We start from the raw sequence: 18,077 nt of genomic DNA on the forward strand, positions 1-18,077 counted from the left end.
CATTTTGTTATTGGCTCCAGGAGCACTGGAGTTTATTTAGTAGGAGTGGTGACAGGATCGCTTATGCTTCATAATGGAGGCTGAATTGGAATGAGGAAAGACTTGAGGCAGAAGACCAACCAGCAGGCTCTTGCAGTAGTCCAGATATGAGGTGATAAGGGCCCACACTAGAGTGGTAGCAGTGTCAGTGGAGAGAGGGGTGTATATTTGAAAGATGCTACAAAGATAAATAGACAGGCATTGGCAAAACTTGGATATGGCAGATGCAAGAGAGTTTGTATGTCATTTACACATCAGGAAATTGTTGAGTTTAAAATGAAAGCAAAAGGCACAAGTATCCCTGAGGTCCATTTCTATTAATCTGTGGTGTTATTTAGTTATTCCTCTTATTTGTTCCTCTTGGCCCCAGAACACAGAAATAAGATCAAAGAAAAGAAGTTGTAGGGAGCATGAGCATAATTATAAAATACTTTTTACATAAAGTCAGATCTAAATGATTGGAGAAATGTTAATTGTTCATGATGGACAGAACCAATATAATTAAAATGGCAATCCTGCCAAAACTAATCTACTTATTCAAAGCCATTTCAGTCAAATTACCCAAAAATTATTGAGCTAGAAAAAATAATAACAGAATTAATCTGGAAGAACAAAAAATAAAGCACAAAAGAATTAATGGAAAAAATATAAAGAAAGGAAGTTTAGCAACACCAGGTTTTAAACTTCATTATAATGCAATAATTATCAAAAGAAATAGAAAGGTAGATCAGTGGAACAGAACAGACATACGATAAATAGTAGTAAAAGTTTATAGTCTGTGTGACCCTGGAGCCCACATAGCCTAGCACTTACCACTCTTCTGCCTTGTAACAAATACATAGTATCGATTCTAAAACAAAACATAAGGGTTTAAAAAAATTTTTTTAAGCTTATAGTAACCTTGTATTTGACAAAACTATAGATCCAGGGTATTAGGATAAAAAAAATCACTTTGGTAAAGATTGCTGGCATAACTAGAAAGTAGTTTGGCAGAAACTAGATATAAACTGGTATCTTATGCCTTTCACTAAGATAAAATAAAAAATGGAGATGAGATCTAGACATGAAAGGAGATATCATAAGCAAATTAGATAAACAGGGAACATATTAACTATCACATTTATGGATAGAAGAAGAATTTATGAATGAGCAAGAGATGAAGAGCATTGTGAGAAGTAGAATGGATAATTTTGAGTACACCAAATTTGAAATGTTTTTGTACAAATAAAATACATTTTGCCAATATCAGAAAAGCAGAAAATTGGGGGGAAATTTTCATAGACAGTCTCTCAGATAGAGGTCTCATATCTAGACTACATAGAGAATTTTGTCAAATTTATGGGAATAAGAACTGTCCCCAGTGATAAATGGTCAAAAGATATGAACAGTTTTCAAATGAAGAAATTAAAGTCATATGTAATTATATGGAAAAAATAAATACTCTCAATCACTACTGATGAGTGAAATGCAAACCAAAACAGTTCTGAGGTATCATCCTACACAATGATAAAGAGCAAAATGATAAATGTCAGAGGGGATGTGGAAAAGTGAGGGCACTAATAAAATTGTTGGTGAAACTGATAGGTGGTACTGATAAGGAACTGATCCTATCATTTTGTTGAGCCATTTGGAATTATGCCCACAGAGCTATAAAATTGTATCTACCCTTAATACTATTGATACTATTAATACTATTGCTGGGTCTGTTTCCCAAGGATATCAGGCAAATATTAGGAGATATTTGTGGTTGTTGTTCATGCCTTCCCATAAATCCTCCATAAAAATTCTACCTATCATGTTGGGTGCTCTCTTCCAGATATTTTAAAATTATATGAAAATATCATAGCATGCTGGCACCCTCTTGGTTATTCCTTGCCTTTTTTTCCAGTCATGCAGCTTGCCAATGACATCCTTTATGGCATTTCTCCAGTATAGCTCTTTATTAATAATATCCTGCATCCTGTTCACCATGAATCTTTCCATTGTCTATAGGTGACCCTTAATTTTAATTCTCTAGACACTGGTATTAAGTGGCTTACAACCATACAGCATCACCAAAAGATTACTGATGTTAAAAAAAAAGAGGTGGGTTTTTATTTGACAATGAAACTAGGGATCATTAAAAACCCTGCGCAACTTCCAGGGCAATTCAACCCACTCTCCTATACTTTTTCAGTAATTCTAGCTTACTGTCTAGCTATAGCATTTGTTCAGGAAATATGTATTGATGATCCAGTTCTGTGATTTATCCAATGATAATCCAATGTGATACTCCAATTCAAATGTATATCTTAAGGTCTTGATGATAAGAATTCTTTATCTACTTAGCTCTTCCCTAAGTAGATAGTAAGGCTAAATTATATTGAACTCAATGTCATGTATCAAAAAGATCTTCTGGAGGACTTTACCATCTGATTTTAACTTTATACTGGAAATCCTCCAAGAAAGTGTCACATAACTTTGGTGAGAAATATCTCTATTTTATGTTTTTTTATATTAATAATCAGAAGATCAATGGGGTAGTGTTTTATCTAGTTATTTCTTTCAAGGAATCAAGTATGATTCTGACATATGTATGGTTGACAAGTTTGTTGGAAGGGAAAGCCTTTAAGATGTCATTTTGCTGTACTCAGTCAAATACATTTTTATACTAAACAAATATAACAAGAACTTGAATTTTCTTTACTTCTTAATAATCTGATAGTAAATATATATATATATATATATACATGCATGTATATATATATATTTTTTTCTGTTGAACATTACTAATGAAAACCTGCTATCTTTTCTGAGAACTTCATCAAAATGTCTTCCATGTCTGTGTAAAGTGATCTTAAAATTTTTTGATGAGATAGGGAAATCAGTGGTAGTTATTTATATTTTTAAATTGCCTTTTTGATAATTTTTTCAAGCCTTTCAGAAGCTTCCCCCTTTTTATATATGTTAAGAAGCCCTAGATGTGGCAGCTAGTGGCTCAGTATATACAGCACCAGGCCTGCAATTAAGAGGACAGGGGTTCAAATCTGGCCTCAGATACTTCTTAGCTGTGTGACTCTGGGCAATCATTTAGCCCCAGTAGACCTTGCCCCTATTCTGCCTTAGAATTGATTAGAAGACAGAAGATAAGGGTTAAGAGAAAGGAAGAAAAGCTAGTTATTAGGGAAGTGTGGTTCAGTAAATAGAAAGCCAGGCCTGGAGAAGGGATGTCTGTCCATTTTCTTCTGCCTTGGAACCAAAACTTAGTATCAATTCTAAGATAGTAGGTAATAGTTTTAAAAAAAAGGAGCCCTAGCTATTTGCCTTCTGGTCAGTTTCTATCTCAAAAGGAGCTCTTCATATTCTCAAAATCCTGTCACTTCCACCAAAGATTTCTCTTCTGTTTACTTGGTTTAATCCTACTGCCTTTTTGATTTTTGGTTTCCATAGTACCATTTATCCTTCCTTAATCAAGATTGATTTTAAGGATTCAGAAGTGGTAGCTTTATTGTTCATTGATCAGTAAAAGATGGTTACAGAAATCCTAACAGATGTTTTCCATTTTTTGTTGTTTTTTTTAGTTTTTTTTAGTTTTTTAGATCGTTTTTTTTTTTAGTTTTCATCCTGCTCCCCCAAATTTCATTGCATTGGGATCATTGCTTTATGAGGTTATCTTGGATCATGTCCTCCACTATCTTCTCCACAATATTTTCTAAATGAATGTATAGCCTAAACTAGTGTTGCCCTTATTTGATGTATTCCTTTTGATCAGGAGAGTAAATATTTGCTGGCTAAGGCAGTTTGTAGGCTTGTTGGATCTCATTTTTATGATGGGCAGTTGGTTTATATTGGTTAACCTTTCTTAGAAAAGTTCTGGCCTTTCTTTTCTGTGTGTGTTTTTGTTTGTTTTTACCTATTCCCCATTTATTTCCTATCTATAGCTTATTAAAAAGACAGACTGGAGTAGTCTGTTTTATGCCATATCTTTCTCATTTCTTTTCTTCTAATTTGATGGTTGTTTTGATCTCTGCTCTTATAAGTTGTTGACTATATGTTTAATTAAAAAATGATTCACATTTTGGTAAGTAGTTGTTTCTTGTCCATTATAATAACCATTTCATTTTTAATGTCATTTGATGCTTACCTGACCAGTGTCTTATGGCTCTGTTCTTGAAGAAAGAATGATATATGGTTATGAAACATATTCTATTGTGTCTTTAGTTATAATGTCTGGAGTCTTTCATTTCTCATTTCTGAATCTTATTTTTCAACATATTCTTCTGTGTCTTCATTTAGGTAATTACAGCTGCTAACAAGTGTATAATTATCATCCTTAGAAGGCTCCCCTTCACCAGAGATTTTCCAGGAGATCCTTGTCAGGAATATTGTTAAGTGAGAATTTTATTCAGTTATGAGTTGATAGATGACCGCTAGAGTTCTTTTTGATGCTGAAATCTTGTGATTTTTCTGCTTAGATAACAGGCATCAGTCAACAAGCACTTATTATACAGTATTACCATGTGCACAGGTACTTACAACCAAAGCATCCTTCATACACACACACACACACACACACACACGCACGCACGCACGCACGCACGCATGCACACACCCAAGCCAGCCTGGAGACACTGACAAAAACCTTAGTCCTTGAATTATCTTTTTAAGGTTACATTCTGTTATGATATAATCACATTGCATCAGATACATCACAGTTAATTAGATCAGAGCTTATTTTATCCTTGCTGAAAACCAGTGACATTCTGTTCCCTAGTGGTTTCTTCAGTAGCATGATTGTTGAATGTAAAAAGGCATTTGATTTAGTCAACCAAATTGCTACTTTAAAGACTCTCTCCATCAATATTATACTAGATTCCTTGAAAGAAATAACAAAGATAACCTTGTTCAATAGTCCTCATATCAATAATTTCAAAAAAAAGATTAAAGCAGGGAAACACAAAAAATAGGCATTTACTACTATCTTAGAGGAAATATAGCAATCTAAAAGTTCCCTAGAGATGATGAAGTCTTTCACATACTCCTATTTGGAAAAGATATTGTCCTGATTATATCCGCTTCTGAACAAGCTCTTATCATTTCTAACTTAAACACCCCCTTCTCTTCTCTGACACTCCCACCACCCTAAGACCCCATATTAATTACATCATACCCAGATTATTGCAGTAGCTTGCTGTTTGGTTTCCTTGTCCCAAGTCTCCCCAGCATAGCCCTTATCAACTGTCAAATTAATCTTCCTTACATCACCCCTGACCCTCTTCATGTACTCTTTGAGCCAGTAGCACTGGAGTAATTGCTGGAGTGTCTTTTAACAGACACTCCATCTCACAATTGTGCATTTTCATCAGCTCTCACTCATGCCTGGCACTCTCTCCCTCTTTTTTTCTTGATGTCCTGGCTTCCTTCAAATCTCAGCTAAAGTTCTCACTTCTGAGAGCATCTCTTCCTGATCCCCCTTAATAAATGCTAATATCTTCCTTCAGTTGATTATCTCCAATTTATCTTGTAGGGAGCTTATCTGTACATAGTTGTGGCTTGCTGTCCTCCCCACTAGCCTATGAGCTCTGTACCAGCAGGTACTAATTTTTTTTTGCCTTCTTCTTCTTTTATTAATAGCTACAAATTATGGAACTCTCTAGTTTTCAAAGATTGAAGTTGAGAGTCTCCCAAAGAGCAATCAAGAAGTATATGGTGAGCATGAGCAGGCTGCATAACAAATTACAAAGGAGAAGCAGGATAAAAGATATCATAAAATATAAATGTGGTTTTTAAAAAAAATTTAAGACATGATTAGAGCTAGGGATAACCACTGGAAAAATATGTATATTCTGTCAATGCCCTCAGGATTCCAGGAAGACCCCCAGTGCATTGGGTAGAATCACTGAAGCACTCTTGGGAAGACAAGTTCAAGAGTTGTACAGAATAAGCAGGCATGCTTAATCAATATCATTAGAGAGAATATTCAAATTGATGAAATCACAGATCTTTTTGAATATTTACCTTAGGGTAAGCTCCATCTTGAAATGGCTAATTTAATTTAATTTAATTTTTTTTGCAAATAGCAGAAATTGTATATGAAAGAGTTACTAGATTTGCTTTCAGGAAACCTAGACCACTCTTGACTCTACCTCTTTCTTTGTGACCTTGGCCAAGATTTTGTCTCCAAACCTGAACTTTTGCTTCAGTGAAATGGAAATAAAAAAGACTTACTACTTATTTTACAGGGTTGTTGCAAGGAAGACTATCTGATATATCCCTGCTTGTGACCTAACCTCATACAGTAACTATGAACTGAGCTATAGTCATTCTGTCTAGGATTCTCTTTGTAAATCTCAAAGTACCAAACATTCTGACCTCTTCCTCAGATTTTGTAGCTTTTCTTCATCTGATATCCATAATTCCCAATGAAATAGCCACACATACATATTTTGTAATCCATGTAGACTTGTAGGGATCCAAAGTGGCTAAGATTAATTTGAATTCTGGACGTGGTTATAAAATATTTCAGTATAATGATACTCTGTAGCACAATTTGTTTTGACCTAGGATCACTTTGCCTAAAATAGCTTCATATGGAATGTAGAATTAAATATGTTCCTTCTATAAGCCTAAACTTTTTATGAACCTGCTAGACTGTTATACATCCATTCTGTATAAGTGACATAATGACAGTCGATGAGATCTAGTGTTGTATTCCCCTGATAATAAAGAAGAAATGAGGAAGGGAACATCCTAAGTTTATTCTCTACCACTTTTCTCTTTATTTAGATGAGTCATTTTTTAGAATAATGAGGAAAAATTTAACAACTAATGCTACAAGCCACAAGTATTTGTCTGGGGAAAAAAAACAAGCTTTTCTGCCCCCAAATTTAGGAAATTTAACTTAGTAAGGCATCTTTTATTTTACCAAACTTGAATACACTGTAACTTTTATCACAATTTTATGATTTGTTTAATTTCTGCAGATTTTTTTTCTCTTTTTGTTTGTCAACTGAATATAGTATTGTAAATAACTCATCCAATTCTCTTATAGTGTAACTCTGAAGATGAAGTGTTCACCCTGTGATATCTCAGGGCATATTGTCAATGCGTAATGAAATTTCATTAACTTATTGGTGATAGAATACTTGCTTAAATTGTGAATGGTTATTGGACTGATAGTTTTCTTAATTTATTCTGCATTTCTTGTGTTCTCCCTTTCTAATTTGGGTTGTAAATTATTTCCATTACTTGTTTTCCAAAAATGAAGCACAAAATGCTATTTTAAAAATTGATTATCCTACAAGGAAAACTTATTGCTAGGGCTAAATATCTCTTTAGAAAGAGAGAGATACAAACACTAAACTTAATTTTAAATTCTTTTTTTGTTCTTCAAATAAGAAAAAACAACAATTACCACAATTAAATATATATTCAACATTGATTTCAACCCTTCTTCTCAAATCCATTTTCCCCACTCCCTCAATACAAAGGCTCAGTACCTTTTTTTTAACTTGGAAGTATTTCCAACTGTGGTAGTTATTAACATATAGATCGTACAGCATTAGAAAAGTAGCTTTTAGGTTTTGATAAGATGAAAATAATTCGAATTTAGCCCATTTAGAATACCATCAAGTGAAATAGGAAGAAGCTGGACAGAAGCCAAGGTTTCATGACAGTAATCCAAAGTACATAGAAGAAAGACTGGACATCCATAGAACTTTAGGGCTGCAGAATATAGAAGGGAAAAGAAGGAGTGGATCTAGAACATAGAACTCTGAGCTGGATTAGATCTTAGAATACATAATATTAGACCTGAAAGGAATCTTGATCTTCTAATGATCTTCTAGTTTAAAAGTTTCTCCCTTTATAGATGGGAGACCTGGGGCACAAATAAGGTGCAGTGACTTGCCTGGGGCCACACACAACAAATGAGTGGTAGAGCCACAACTCAAATGCAGACCTCCTGACTTCCCAGCTCTATCCTTTCTGCTCTAGTATCTTTTAGGTTTTGTTTCCTCACATGTTCCATTACACTTTCCAAAGCAGCTGTTTCAAACTTTTTTTTCTTGAAACCCCTACTTGACCCTCCCCCAACTTCTATTTTATTGTAAAAATAGAGACCTTTCATCTTGAGCTGTCTCTTGTCTTCTGTCCTGTATCTCAAAGTCCTTTTACATGCACCATTCTGTCTTACTTTGCTCAACTAAAGACTTGGATTTTCTCCTTTTCAAAGCCAAACTTTGTTGACTTTCCTTATATTTATGATTTCATCATTTCCTTTCTCCTTGGAAAGTTTGTTTCTTCAATCATTCCCACTCTCTAAACTCCATGTTCTTTTTATCTACTGACTCTTCCTTGCTACCAATATACATACCCATATTTCTCTTCTCCTTAAAAAGCCTTCACATAATCTTGCCTTTAAACTACCACCACATAGCTCTCTGCTGTTAAACAACTACTAGAAAAAAATTGTCTACATTCTGTGCTTTGTCTTTGCCTCTGCTTCCTTGCTTTCTACTGACACACTCTGTTTCTGTCTCTGTCTGTCTGTCTGTCTGTCTCTCTTTCCTTGTCTCCCACTTCCCTTCCTTTCTTCCTTCCCTCTTTCACCCCACTTCCCCTTAATTGGATTACTCATCTTTGTATATGTTGTTTCATTCTAAGTGAAACTAGCTTTTTTAGTGAAAGGACCATTTTTTATTTTTGTTATTTTTCTTTTAGCAAAACAGTCAGCATAGTATTCTGCACACAGTAGGTGCTTAAATGTTTGCTACATCAAATCAAAAACACAGATTAACAAAAGGGCCTAATTCATATCATTCTTTTCTAAAGATTAAGCAGAAAGACAGAAAAAGTAACACTGACACTTTATATGAAGTTGTGTGCTTGGAGAGTGAATCAGAAAGAGAAAGGAGAAAAACTACAGCCAGTCCCTCCCTTCGCCTGCCACAATCAGGGTCCCAGAGTTCAATGATACCTTCCCCTCCCGAAGATGATGAAGAGGAAGGTAAGATTTAGACTGTGTTTATTTTATAACTTCACTTGCTTGCAGGCCTTTTTTTGGAGTCTTGGTATTATCTGCTATCATTTTCCAGTTAGAACTGGAAAAAATCAAAACTTATATCTGTTACTTCCTGTACTTATGTGGCTTTTGGTTTGGTTTTATTTTTTAGAATTTTGAGTGATCACTAAATAGGTCTCTGTTGCTTCACTGTATAATACTTTAGCCATGAAAACATTTTGAAATACAGAAGAATTTAGTAATGTTAAAATGTTCAAGATGAATATCTCACAGAATCTTAACTTCAGTTTAAAGCTCAGCACTGAAAGAGATCACCCAGTACAATCCCCTTATTTAAAGATCAGAAAACTGAGGGCTGAAAGGTTAAGTTACTTGTCCAAGGCCATACAACTATGAATTACCACAGGTAGGATAAAAACTTAGGTTCTCTTTCTCCAGATAGAGTGCTCCTCTCTAGTTATAAAATATATAAGTATTAAAGTTGAAAAAAACAGGATTTGATGGCATTTTTATTGCATGATTTAAATAAGACTTTCTTTTTTTCCTTTTGAGACCTATCCAATCTGTTTCCAAGAGTAACAGCTAAGAAATTATTTCAGACAGTCATATCATTTTAAAAAAGAGGACTTAGCAATCCAGAGGGTGAAATGGTTTGCCTAAATCTCATAACCAATAGAGCAGAGGTCTTGTCAGAATTAAATTACAGGTCTCCTGATTCTCACATCAGTGCTTTCACTACTACATCGTATAGGCCTCCATTTGACTTCCTTCATCTATTAGACTAGATGATCTTAAGATCAAAGCCTTGGTCTCACTACTTATATCTTCCTCAGCACATAACAAAAGGTCTAAAAACAGTAGTTTCTTGTGAGAAAGCAAATCCTAAGGTTGTTTCATCTGAAATAATTTCATTTTGGTATTGGTGTCATACTCCTCATAATTACGGGCAAGGTCAACCCTGCAACAAATATTCTGGGTGTCATTACTTCTGGGCTGGTAATCACCACTCTGAGGTAAATTATGTAAATGTAGTAATTAAATCTAATGCAGTTAGAAACAATCCCCTATGAAACCTATGTATTAAAAGTCATTAAAGGAGAATAATTTTGTATATTAAACATTATTCAGGAATTCATTTTCTATGTGAGCTTATTTATATAGGTTTCCTTTCTCCATAAAATAATTTCTACCAATTGGAGGAAGAGTCATTAAGTCAGATTTTGCAGTCTGAAATAAAAGAGATTTCAAAAGTTCTCAGGGACAGGATATGATTTTCTCACTACTTTCTTTTTGTTCCTCTTTACAGTAGAAGTAGAGCATATAGTAGAAGGAGAGCATAGATTTAGAACTGGAAGGGACATTGGGAGCTATCTTGTTTACTTTCTCATTTTGTAGATGAAGAAACTGATGCTCAGAAAACTTAAATGACATAGATAGCAAAAGTGACAGAGTTTTAATTTGAACCCATATCATCTGATGCCAAATCTAGAGCTTTTTTCACAATGCCATTATATCCAAAGTAGTACTCATTTTTTTCATACTTAAGCCCCTGCCTTTTCTGAACTATCCTGTTTTTCTCAAGGCCACTGCCATCCTTCAATTGTCCCAGATTCATAATCTTTTCCTTATTCTCCATTCATCACTCACCTAGCCCACATATGACCAGTTCCCAAAATTTGTTGTTTTTTCATTTACAATATCATAATAGCATCTGTTCCCTTCTGATTCCTTCTCACTGCTCCCATAGCTGCCTTCTTCATTCTGACACATTTCATCTCTCACTGGGACAGTTGTGATAGGGGAGAGTTCTCTTTGCCTAAAATAATTTTCCTCAAGTGCATGTCTGACCATATCTCTCCCCTACTCAGTAAATTCCTGTAGCTTCTTATTGCCTCTAGGTTCAAATGAAAACTCCTTTGTTTTGCTTTTAAAGCCTTTCACAACCTGGCTCTAAACTGTCCAGTGTTTGTCTGGAATACACTCCATTTTCATTTCTACTTCCCTAGAATCTCTGGTTTCCTTCAAGGCTCAATTTAAGTACCTCCTTCTACATGAAACCTTTCTCAATCCCTCCAGCTCTTAGTGTCTTTTCACCCCAAACTCCAGATAGAAATTTTGGATATACCTATGTACATAGATGCTATCTCCTCTGTTAGAATGTAAACCTATTGTAGATAGGGTGTCATCAATACCTAAAATAATGCCTGGCTTATAATTGCTTCTTTAAAAGTTCAGGAAGACTGAGTCCAGATCTAGCTTCAGACACCTAAAAACTGTATGGCCCTAGGCAAGTCACATTACCTTTCTTTACTTCGGGTTCATCTGTAAAATGAGGATGATGATACTTAGCCCAGAGGACTGTTGTAAGGATAAAATGAAAGGATGTTTGTAAAGCATTTTGCAATCTTTAAAGCAGTATATAAATGCTACCAATTATTATTGTATTACATTGACTTATCTAATTTTAAATGTGAATGTGTATATATATGTATATATGCACATATATATATATATATATTATCCTGAATTTAAACAAAAAAATATATGGAAAATAATTGAGACATAAGCCTTAACTCAGAATAATTTTGATCTTGTATTCTTTACCTATTCAATGAAAGAAAATAGTGAACTTTTTTACAGTAACATTCCCATACATCTAATGTCTCTGCCACAACTTCTCCCCTGCAAGGTTCCAATTGAGAATGTGTCTACATAAAGATGGGTATGTACAAGGCTATGGGTCAAATTTATTGCAAATATTATTGCACATTAAAGCCCATAAGTTTGTAACAAGAACCAAGCAGCTCTATTAGTAGATGATTCTTTTTTTTCTACTTAACACAGTCCCTTTTATCACACTATCTTTGTATTCTGTTTGTTAAAGATAATGATGAACCTCTCTTGAGTGGATCAGGTGATGTGTCCAAAGAATGTGCAGAAAAAATTCTTGAAACTTGGGGAGAACTGCTGTCAAGATGGTAAGTTTTATAATAATAACATCCAATTTCTTCCAGAAATTTCATTTTGTATACTGCAGTCCTTACCAAAGCTAGAATAATTAAGCCTTGGCATGAATGATTAAGTCTAGTCAAAAGCAACTAGGTTTCATATGAAAATACAGGTTTTCATATCATGAGATCTAAATTGACATCTTAGTTCTAGTACTTTTCCTGCTATGTGGCCTTTGACAAGTCACTTAACCTCTGAGCCTCAGTTTCTTCATTGGTATAGTAATGGGCCTAGATTAGATGATGTCTTGCAGTTCTTCTAGCCCTAAAAATTCATCATTCTGTATTGTCTAAACATTCTATAAATGTCATTTTCATATATATATCCCTATAAATAAAAATAGAGAATTGTAGAAAGTCAAAGCTAGAAAGGCTTTAAAAATGACCTATTCTAGTCCATTTTCAGATGAAGAAATCAAAGCCATCAATAGTCATATGAAAAATATTCCAAATCCCTCTTGATTAGAGAAATGCAAATTAAAGCAACTCTGAAATACAACCTCACACCTATCAGATTGATCAATATGACCATAAAGGAAAATGATAAATGTTGGAAGGAGTGTGGCAAAATTGGGACACTAGCACATTGATGGTGGAGCTTTGAACTGATCCAGCCATTCTGGAAGGCAATTTGGAATTATGCCATAAGGGTTATAAAAGAATACATACCTTTTGATCCAGTAATACCCCTACTGGGTCTTTATCCCAAAGAGATTTTTTTTAAAAAGGGAAAAGGACCTGTTTGTACAAAAATGTTTATAGCCACTCTTTTTGTGGTGGCTAAGAATTGGAAACTAAAGTGAGGTCCCTCAATTGGGGAATGGCTGAACATGATGGTGATGGAATACTATTGTGCTATAAGAAACAATGAGCAAGGTGATTTCAGAAAAAAACCCAGAAAGACCTACATGAATAGATGCAGAGTGAAACAAGCAGAACCAGGAGCACATTATACACAGTAACTGAAGTATTGTGAAACAACCAAATGTGATACATTACTACTAATAGCAATACAATGATTCAGGACAATTCTGAGGGACTTGTGACAAAGAATGCTATCTACCTCCAGAGAAGAAACTATTGGAGGAGGAATACAAATGAAGACATATGATTTATCACTTGTTTGCTTGAGTCTATGTTTTGGGGCTTTGATTTTTTTAAGATTATTCATTTACGGGGCAGCTGGGTAGCTCAGTGTGTTGAGAGCTAGGCCTAGAGACGGGAGGTCCTAGGTTCAAATCTGGCCTCAGACACTTCCCAGTTGTGTGACCCTGGGCAAGTCACTTGACCCCCATTGCCTAGCCCTTACCACTCTTCTGCCTTGGAGCCAATACACAGTATTGACTCCAAGACGGAAGGTAAGGGTTTAAAAAAAAAAAAGATTATTCATTTACAAAAATGAATGATCTGGAAATATTTTGCATGATAATAATGTATTATAATAATATTATATTTTATATTTTATATATATTATAATATATATAATAATATCATATAATAATAATGTATAGCCCAGAAATCATCTGTGTAAGATCATAATAGAGTAAGAACTTGAACTAACTCTCCAATCTAGTGTTTTTTTTCCCACTTCACCACATTAACTTCTAATTTAAGTACAATATACAGAAGAAGAAATAAAGAAAGAGATATTGCAAGAATTTATTAAAATCAAATTGTGTTCAGGCAAGTAGTTAATGTGATAATTCAGTTATGCACTTGTTGCTTAATAAATGTGCCAGCTCATAGGGGAGATAGAAAGCTTTATTAGACAAGAGTCTCTGCCTTTAAGGAATTTATAAACTAACAGATGGAGGATACCAACAGAGATGACCAATACATAATATTATATGACAAGCTTTTTACACAAGTTCAGACATAAAGTACAATGTATGGTTTGAAAGATAAAAGGAATCACATTCTTTTAGCAAGCATTTATTAACTGCCTAGTTGTATTTGATAAGAATCCTAGAAGTTATTTTATAAATATAAAATTTAAATAAATAAAATATAAAACCTCTTACACTTTCTCTTTACAACTTTTTTTCCTTTTAAATAATTTTTTACATAAACAAAAATAATGCTTTATTGCAATAGCACTAAAACACTGGTGTTAGCTTTCCATTATCACTATAACATTCATTTGTTTAATGTCCCCATATACTGTTCTGATTGGTTATCTGAAAATCATGGCTTTCAGAATGATGTACAAATATTCTGATTTTAGATAAGGCTATATAAGTACTCTGTTGCTTTTTAAAAGATCATTTTAGTACAATCAGCTAATGATCTAAAGTAATGGCAAAGAAATTTATCTAGAAGTATGTTTATGTGCTGAGATTTTTTTTTTCTTTAAACTCTTACCTTCTGTCTAAGAATTGATACTAAGTATCAGTTCCAAGGTAGCAGAGAAGGAAAGGCTCAGTAGTTCGGATTAAGTGACAAGCCCTAAATCATGAAGCTAAGAAGCATCTGAAGCCAGATCTGAACTTAGGATGTCCCCTTTCCAGGCCTGGTTTTCCATCCACTAAGCCCCTTAGCTGCCCCTGAGTATTTCTTAAAGTATGATCACACTATATGGTTATGAAAACAGAAATTAGATACCGGTTTCAGCATCATTAGAAAGTATATTTATACTTCAGATAGATGGACCTCCAAGATCCCTTCCAACTCTTAAGGTTCTTAGTTTTCACTACTCTGCAATTATGTTCAAGCTAAAATAAGTACTTCTATCACCAGGTTGTCTTATGGACAGATGTTTTGTTAATATTTGCTCTTTTTATTCATAGTAAAATGTCACTATTAAAAGTTTAATTGTGGATATTTGATTTGTATAGTGTTTAACCTTACTTAGGAATTGTATAACTATACTCAGAAAATCCTTTGTAAAACTTATTTGGGTACTGAAATAGTAACTTAAATATTTGGCATATAATTATAGACTTAATTATATGTCAGATGGGGTAATATAGATCAGTACCAAATTAAACTTCTTATCAACTAGACTATATTATTTCACTGGGCTTTTTAAAAACAATTATGGCTTTGGCCTTATTTGTTTGAAAAAGTATTTTTTGGTGACCTTGTTTATGTTTTATGCTAAGTAGATTAACAGACTTAAAAGAAATAGTTTTAATGAATTTTGAGTGTTTGGGACATGTGTGGAATCTTGATGTGAGTGGCCTATCTTTTAGCCCTTTGTAATAAACAAATATAAATTTGCACAGAAATGTTTGTTTTATTACTACTTGAAACATATTCTGTGTTGCATGTTGCCTGACTATACTACTTTTTTGCCCTTGAGTCCCCAATCATGAACTGTGGCTTCATTTTCAGGCATCTTAATTTGAGTGTGAGACCAAAGCAGTTATCATCCTTAGTAAGAAGTGGTGTCCCTGAGGCTCTTCGTGGAGAAGTATGGCAGCTCCTTGCAGGATGCCACAACAACGACCATCTGGTTGAAAAATATAGACTCCTCATTACGAAGGTAAAGTGATTATATAAAATGCTTTATGCATTTTTCTCTATCCATTCATCTATAATGCAAAATATACCTGCAGTGTAATTTATATTTTGCAATGTTATAAAATGTAGGAAATTGTCTAATCTGCCTATGTAGCCCACCTACAAATTTTAAGGCTACTGAAAGAGAGGAAAGAACAGCATTCATTTGTAATAAAGACCTTCTATCATGAAAAATTGGCTTTTATTCCTTTACATTTTAATAATATGAAGTCTTAGAGGCAATGTGGCTGCATGAAAAAGACCACATAACAAGTTAGAAGACTTGAGTTTGAATTTTGCCTCTCTGCCTCTAATTAGCTTATGTGATCTAGGGCAAGTCATTTCTGTTGGCCACAGTTTCCTAATCTATATGTTGAGGGAATTGGAGTAAATTATTGAAGTGATATAAATTAGATGATGATAAAATCAAAAGAATTAAGAACTAGTTGCATAGCCAAACTCAAAGAATAGTTGTAATAAATGTTGAGTATGGCAAGTCTCCAGTGGAGTACCTGGAAGAAGTCCTTGGCTTTATGCTATTTAACACTTTTTCAGTCACTTAGATAAAGGTATACATGGTATGTTCCTCAAATTTGTAGTGACATAAAGCTGGGAAAGGTAGCTCATACACATAGGATAGATCATTAGGATTAACCAAATATAATGGAACTCATTAGAGATAAATGTACTTGCCTGCAAAAAAAAATATATCAATTCCACAAGTATAAAATGGGAAAAACATAAATAAACCACAGTTATTCTTTTTTTTAATTATCTGACTGTTTAGTATACACCTAATATCAATATGAGTTATCATAATGGACTAATGTAGTCTTGGGCTATATTAGAAGTATAGCTCCCAGGTATAGGGAATCAATCATATCACTATACATTGTTTTTGTCAGACCTCATTTTTGGAATGTTATATTTGTTTCTGGATACCACAGTGTCATAAGAACATTGATAAAATGGAGGGTTATGGTTTCAAGGGAATACAGGAAGGATGATGAAAGGCATTGAGTGTAAGATATGTGAAAGAAAATGATGTTTGACCTGGAGAAAAGAAGACTAAGAGGAAAATGATATTTGTATTCAGATTTTTGAAGATCATGTGGGAGGAAGGATGAGACTTGTTCTGTTTGACCCTTGAGGACAGAACCTGGTTTGATGGATAGAAGTTGCAATGAAGTCAATTTAGACTTGATATCAGTAAAAACTTGCTAACAATTAGAGATCTCTAAAAGTAAAATGATTTGCCTAGAGAAGTGCTAACTGCCACCTTTTTGGAAATCAATTCAGGAAATTTATTAAGTCCTCTTATGTGGTAGACACCATGCTAAGCTGTAGTGATATACAGAAATCAAAAGCAGACCATGCTTTCAAGGAGCTCAGTCTGGAGAAAACATGTAACAACTATCTACATATAAGCCGTACTGAGAACAAATTGGAAATAATCACAGGGGAAAAGTTAAGGGAGATTGGGAAAGACTTCTGGTAAAGGGTGGGACTTTTTACTGAGACTTAAAGGAGGCCAGTAGGCAGAGATAAGCAAGTAGAGAATTCAAGGCATGGGGGACAACAAGTGGAAACACATGGAACCTGGAGATGGATTGTCTTGTTTGAAGAAAAACAGAGAAGCCAGTATCACTGGATTGCAGAATAAATAGAGGGGAGTAAAAAGACTGAAATGGTAGGAAGGTGCCAGATTCTGCAAGGCTTTATAAGTAAAAGAGAAGATTTTTCATTTGATCACACAGGTAATAGGAGCCTGCTGTAGTTTCCTAAATAAGACAGTAGCTTGGTCAGACTTGTACTTTAGGAAGATTAGTTTGACAGCTGAGTAGATGTACTATACTGGAGAAAGTCTTCTGAAGCAGATCAACCAAGGCTATTGTAATAATAAGGCATGAGGTGATGAGAAGGCAGTGTCAGAGGAGAGAAGGCAGCATATGTGAGAGTTATTAAAAAGGTAAAATTGACAGAACTGGCAACTGATTGGATATTAAGGAAGAGTAAAGAGTAATGTATGATGTCAAAGTTATGGGTCTAGGTGGCTGAGAGGATGGAGGTGCACCTCAGTAGTGATAGAGAAGTTAGTTTGTCAAAGGATAGGGCTTGGGAGAAAAATAATGAGTTCAGTTTTGGATATATTGAATTTGAGGTATCCATGGATTATTCAGTTTGAGATGTCCAATAAACAATTGAAAATATGAAACTAATGATCAGGGTAAATGTTAAGGCCGAATAAACAGATCTGAAAATCTTTGGCAGAGAGATGATAATTTAATTTATTGGAACTGATGATAGCAAGAGAAATAGTTTAGAGGAAGAAGAGAAGACCCAAGACACAGCCCTTGGGGACAGATACAGTTAGTGGTTATATCCTAGATGAAAATCCAGCTAGGGTGGCTGAGAAGGAGCAGTCAAACAGGAAGAAAAAATAATGTCATGAAAACTTAGAAGAGGGTGATTGACAGACTGCAAAGATGTCAAGATGATAGGAGTTTCAGAAAAGTTTCAGTAGATTT

General features: G+C 34.4%; 1 protein-coding gene across 7 annotated transcripts in view; it reads left to right on the plus strand.

Annotated features, from left to right (window-relative positions):
• RABGAP1 (RAB GTPase activating protein 1) overlaps positions 1 to 18,077 on the plus strand; it is a 226,560-nt gene that overhangs the window by 95,609 nt on the left and 112,874 nt on the right. For 6 of the 7 annotated variants that reach the window (XM_016430690.2, XM_007474620.2, XM_056812108.1 and 3 more), the window contains 3 exons: positions 8,851 to 9,025; positions 11,925 to 12,018; positions 15,382 to 15,532. In XM_016430690.2, the coding sequence (XP_016286176.2) occupies positions 8,851 to 9,025; positions 11,925 to 12,018; positions 15,382 to 15,532 (420 nt within the window). Of the gene's footprint in view, positions 1 to 7,134; positions 7,914 to 8,850; positions 9,026 to 11,924; positions 12,019 to 15,381; positions 15,533 to 18,077 lie in introns of those variants that run through there. The other variant, XM_016430695.2, reaches the window with a different exon arrangement.

This window comes from Monodelphis domestica, chromosome 1 (genome assembly GCF_027887165.1).
Source record: "Monodelphis domestica isolate mMonDom1 chromosome 1, mMonDom1.pri, whole genome shotgun sequence".
In the NCBI taxonomy this organism is placed as follows: domain Eukaryota; kingdom Metazoa; phylum Chordata; class Mammalia; order Didelphimorphia; family Didelphidae; genus Monodelphis; species Monodelphis domestica.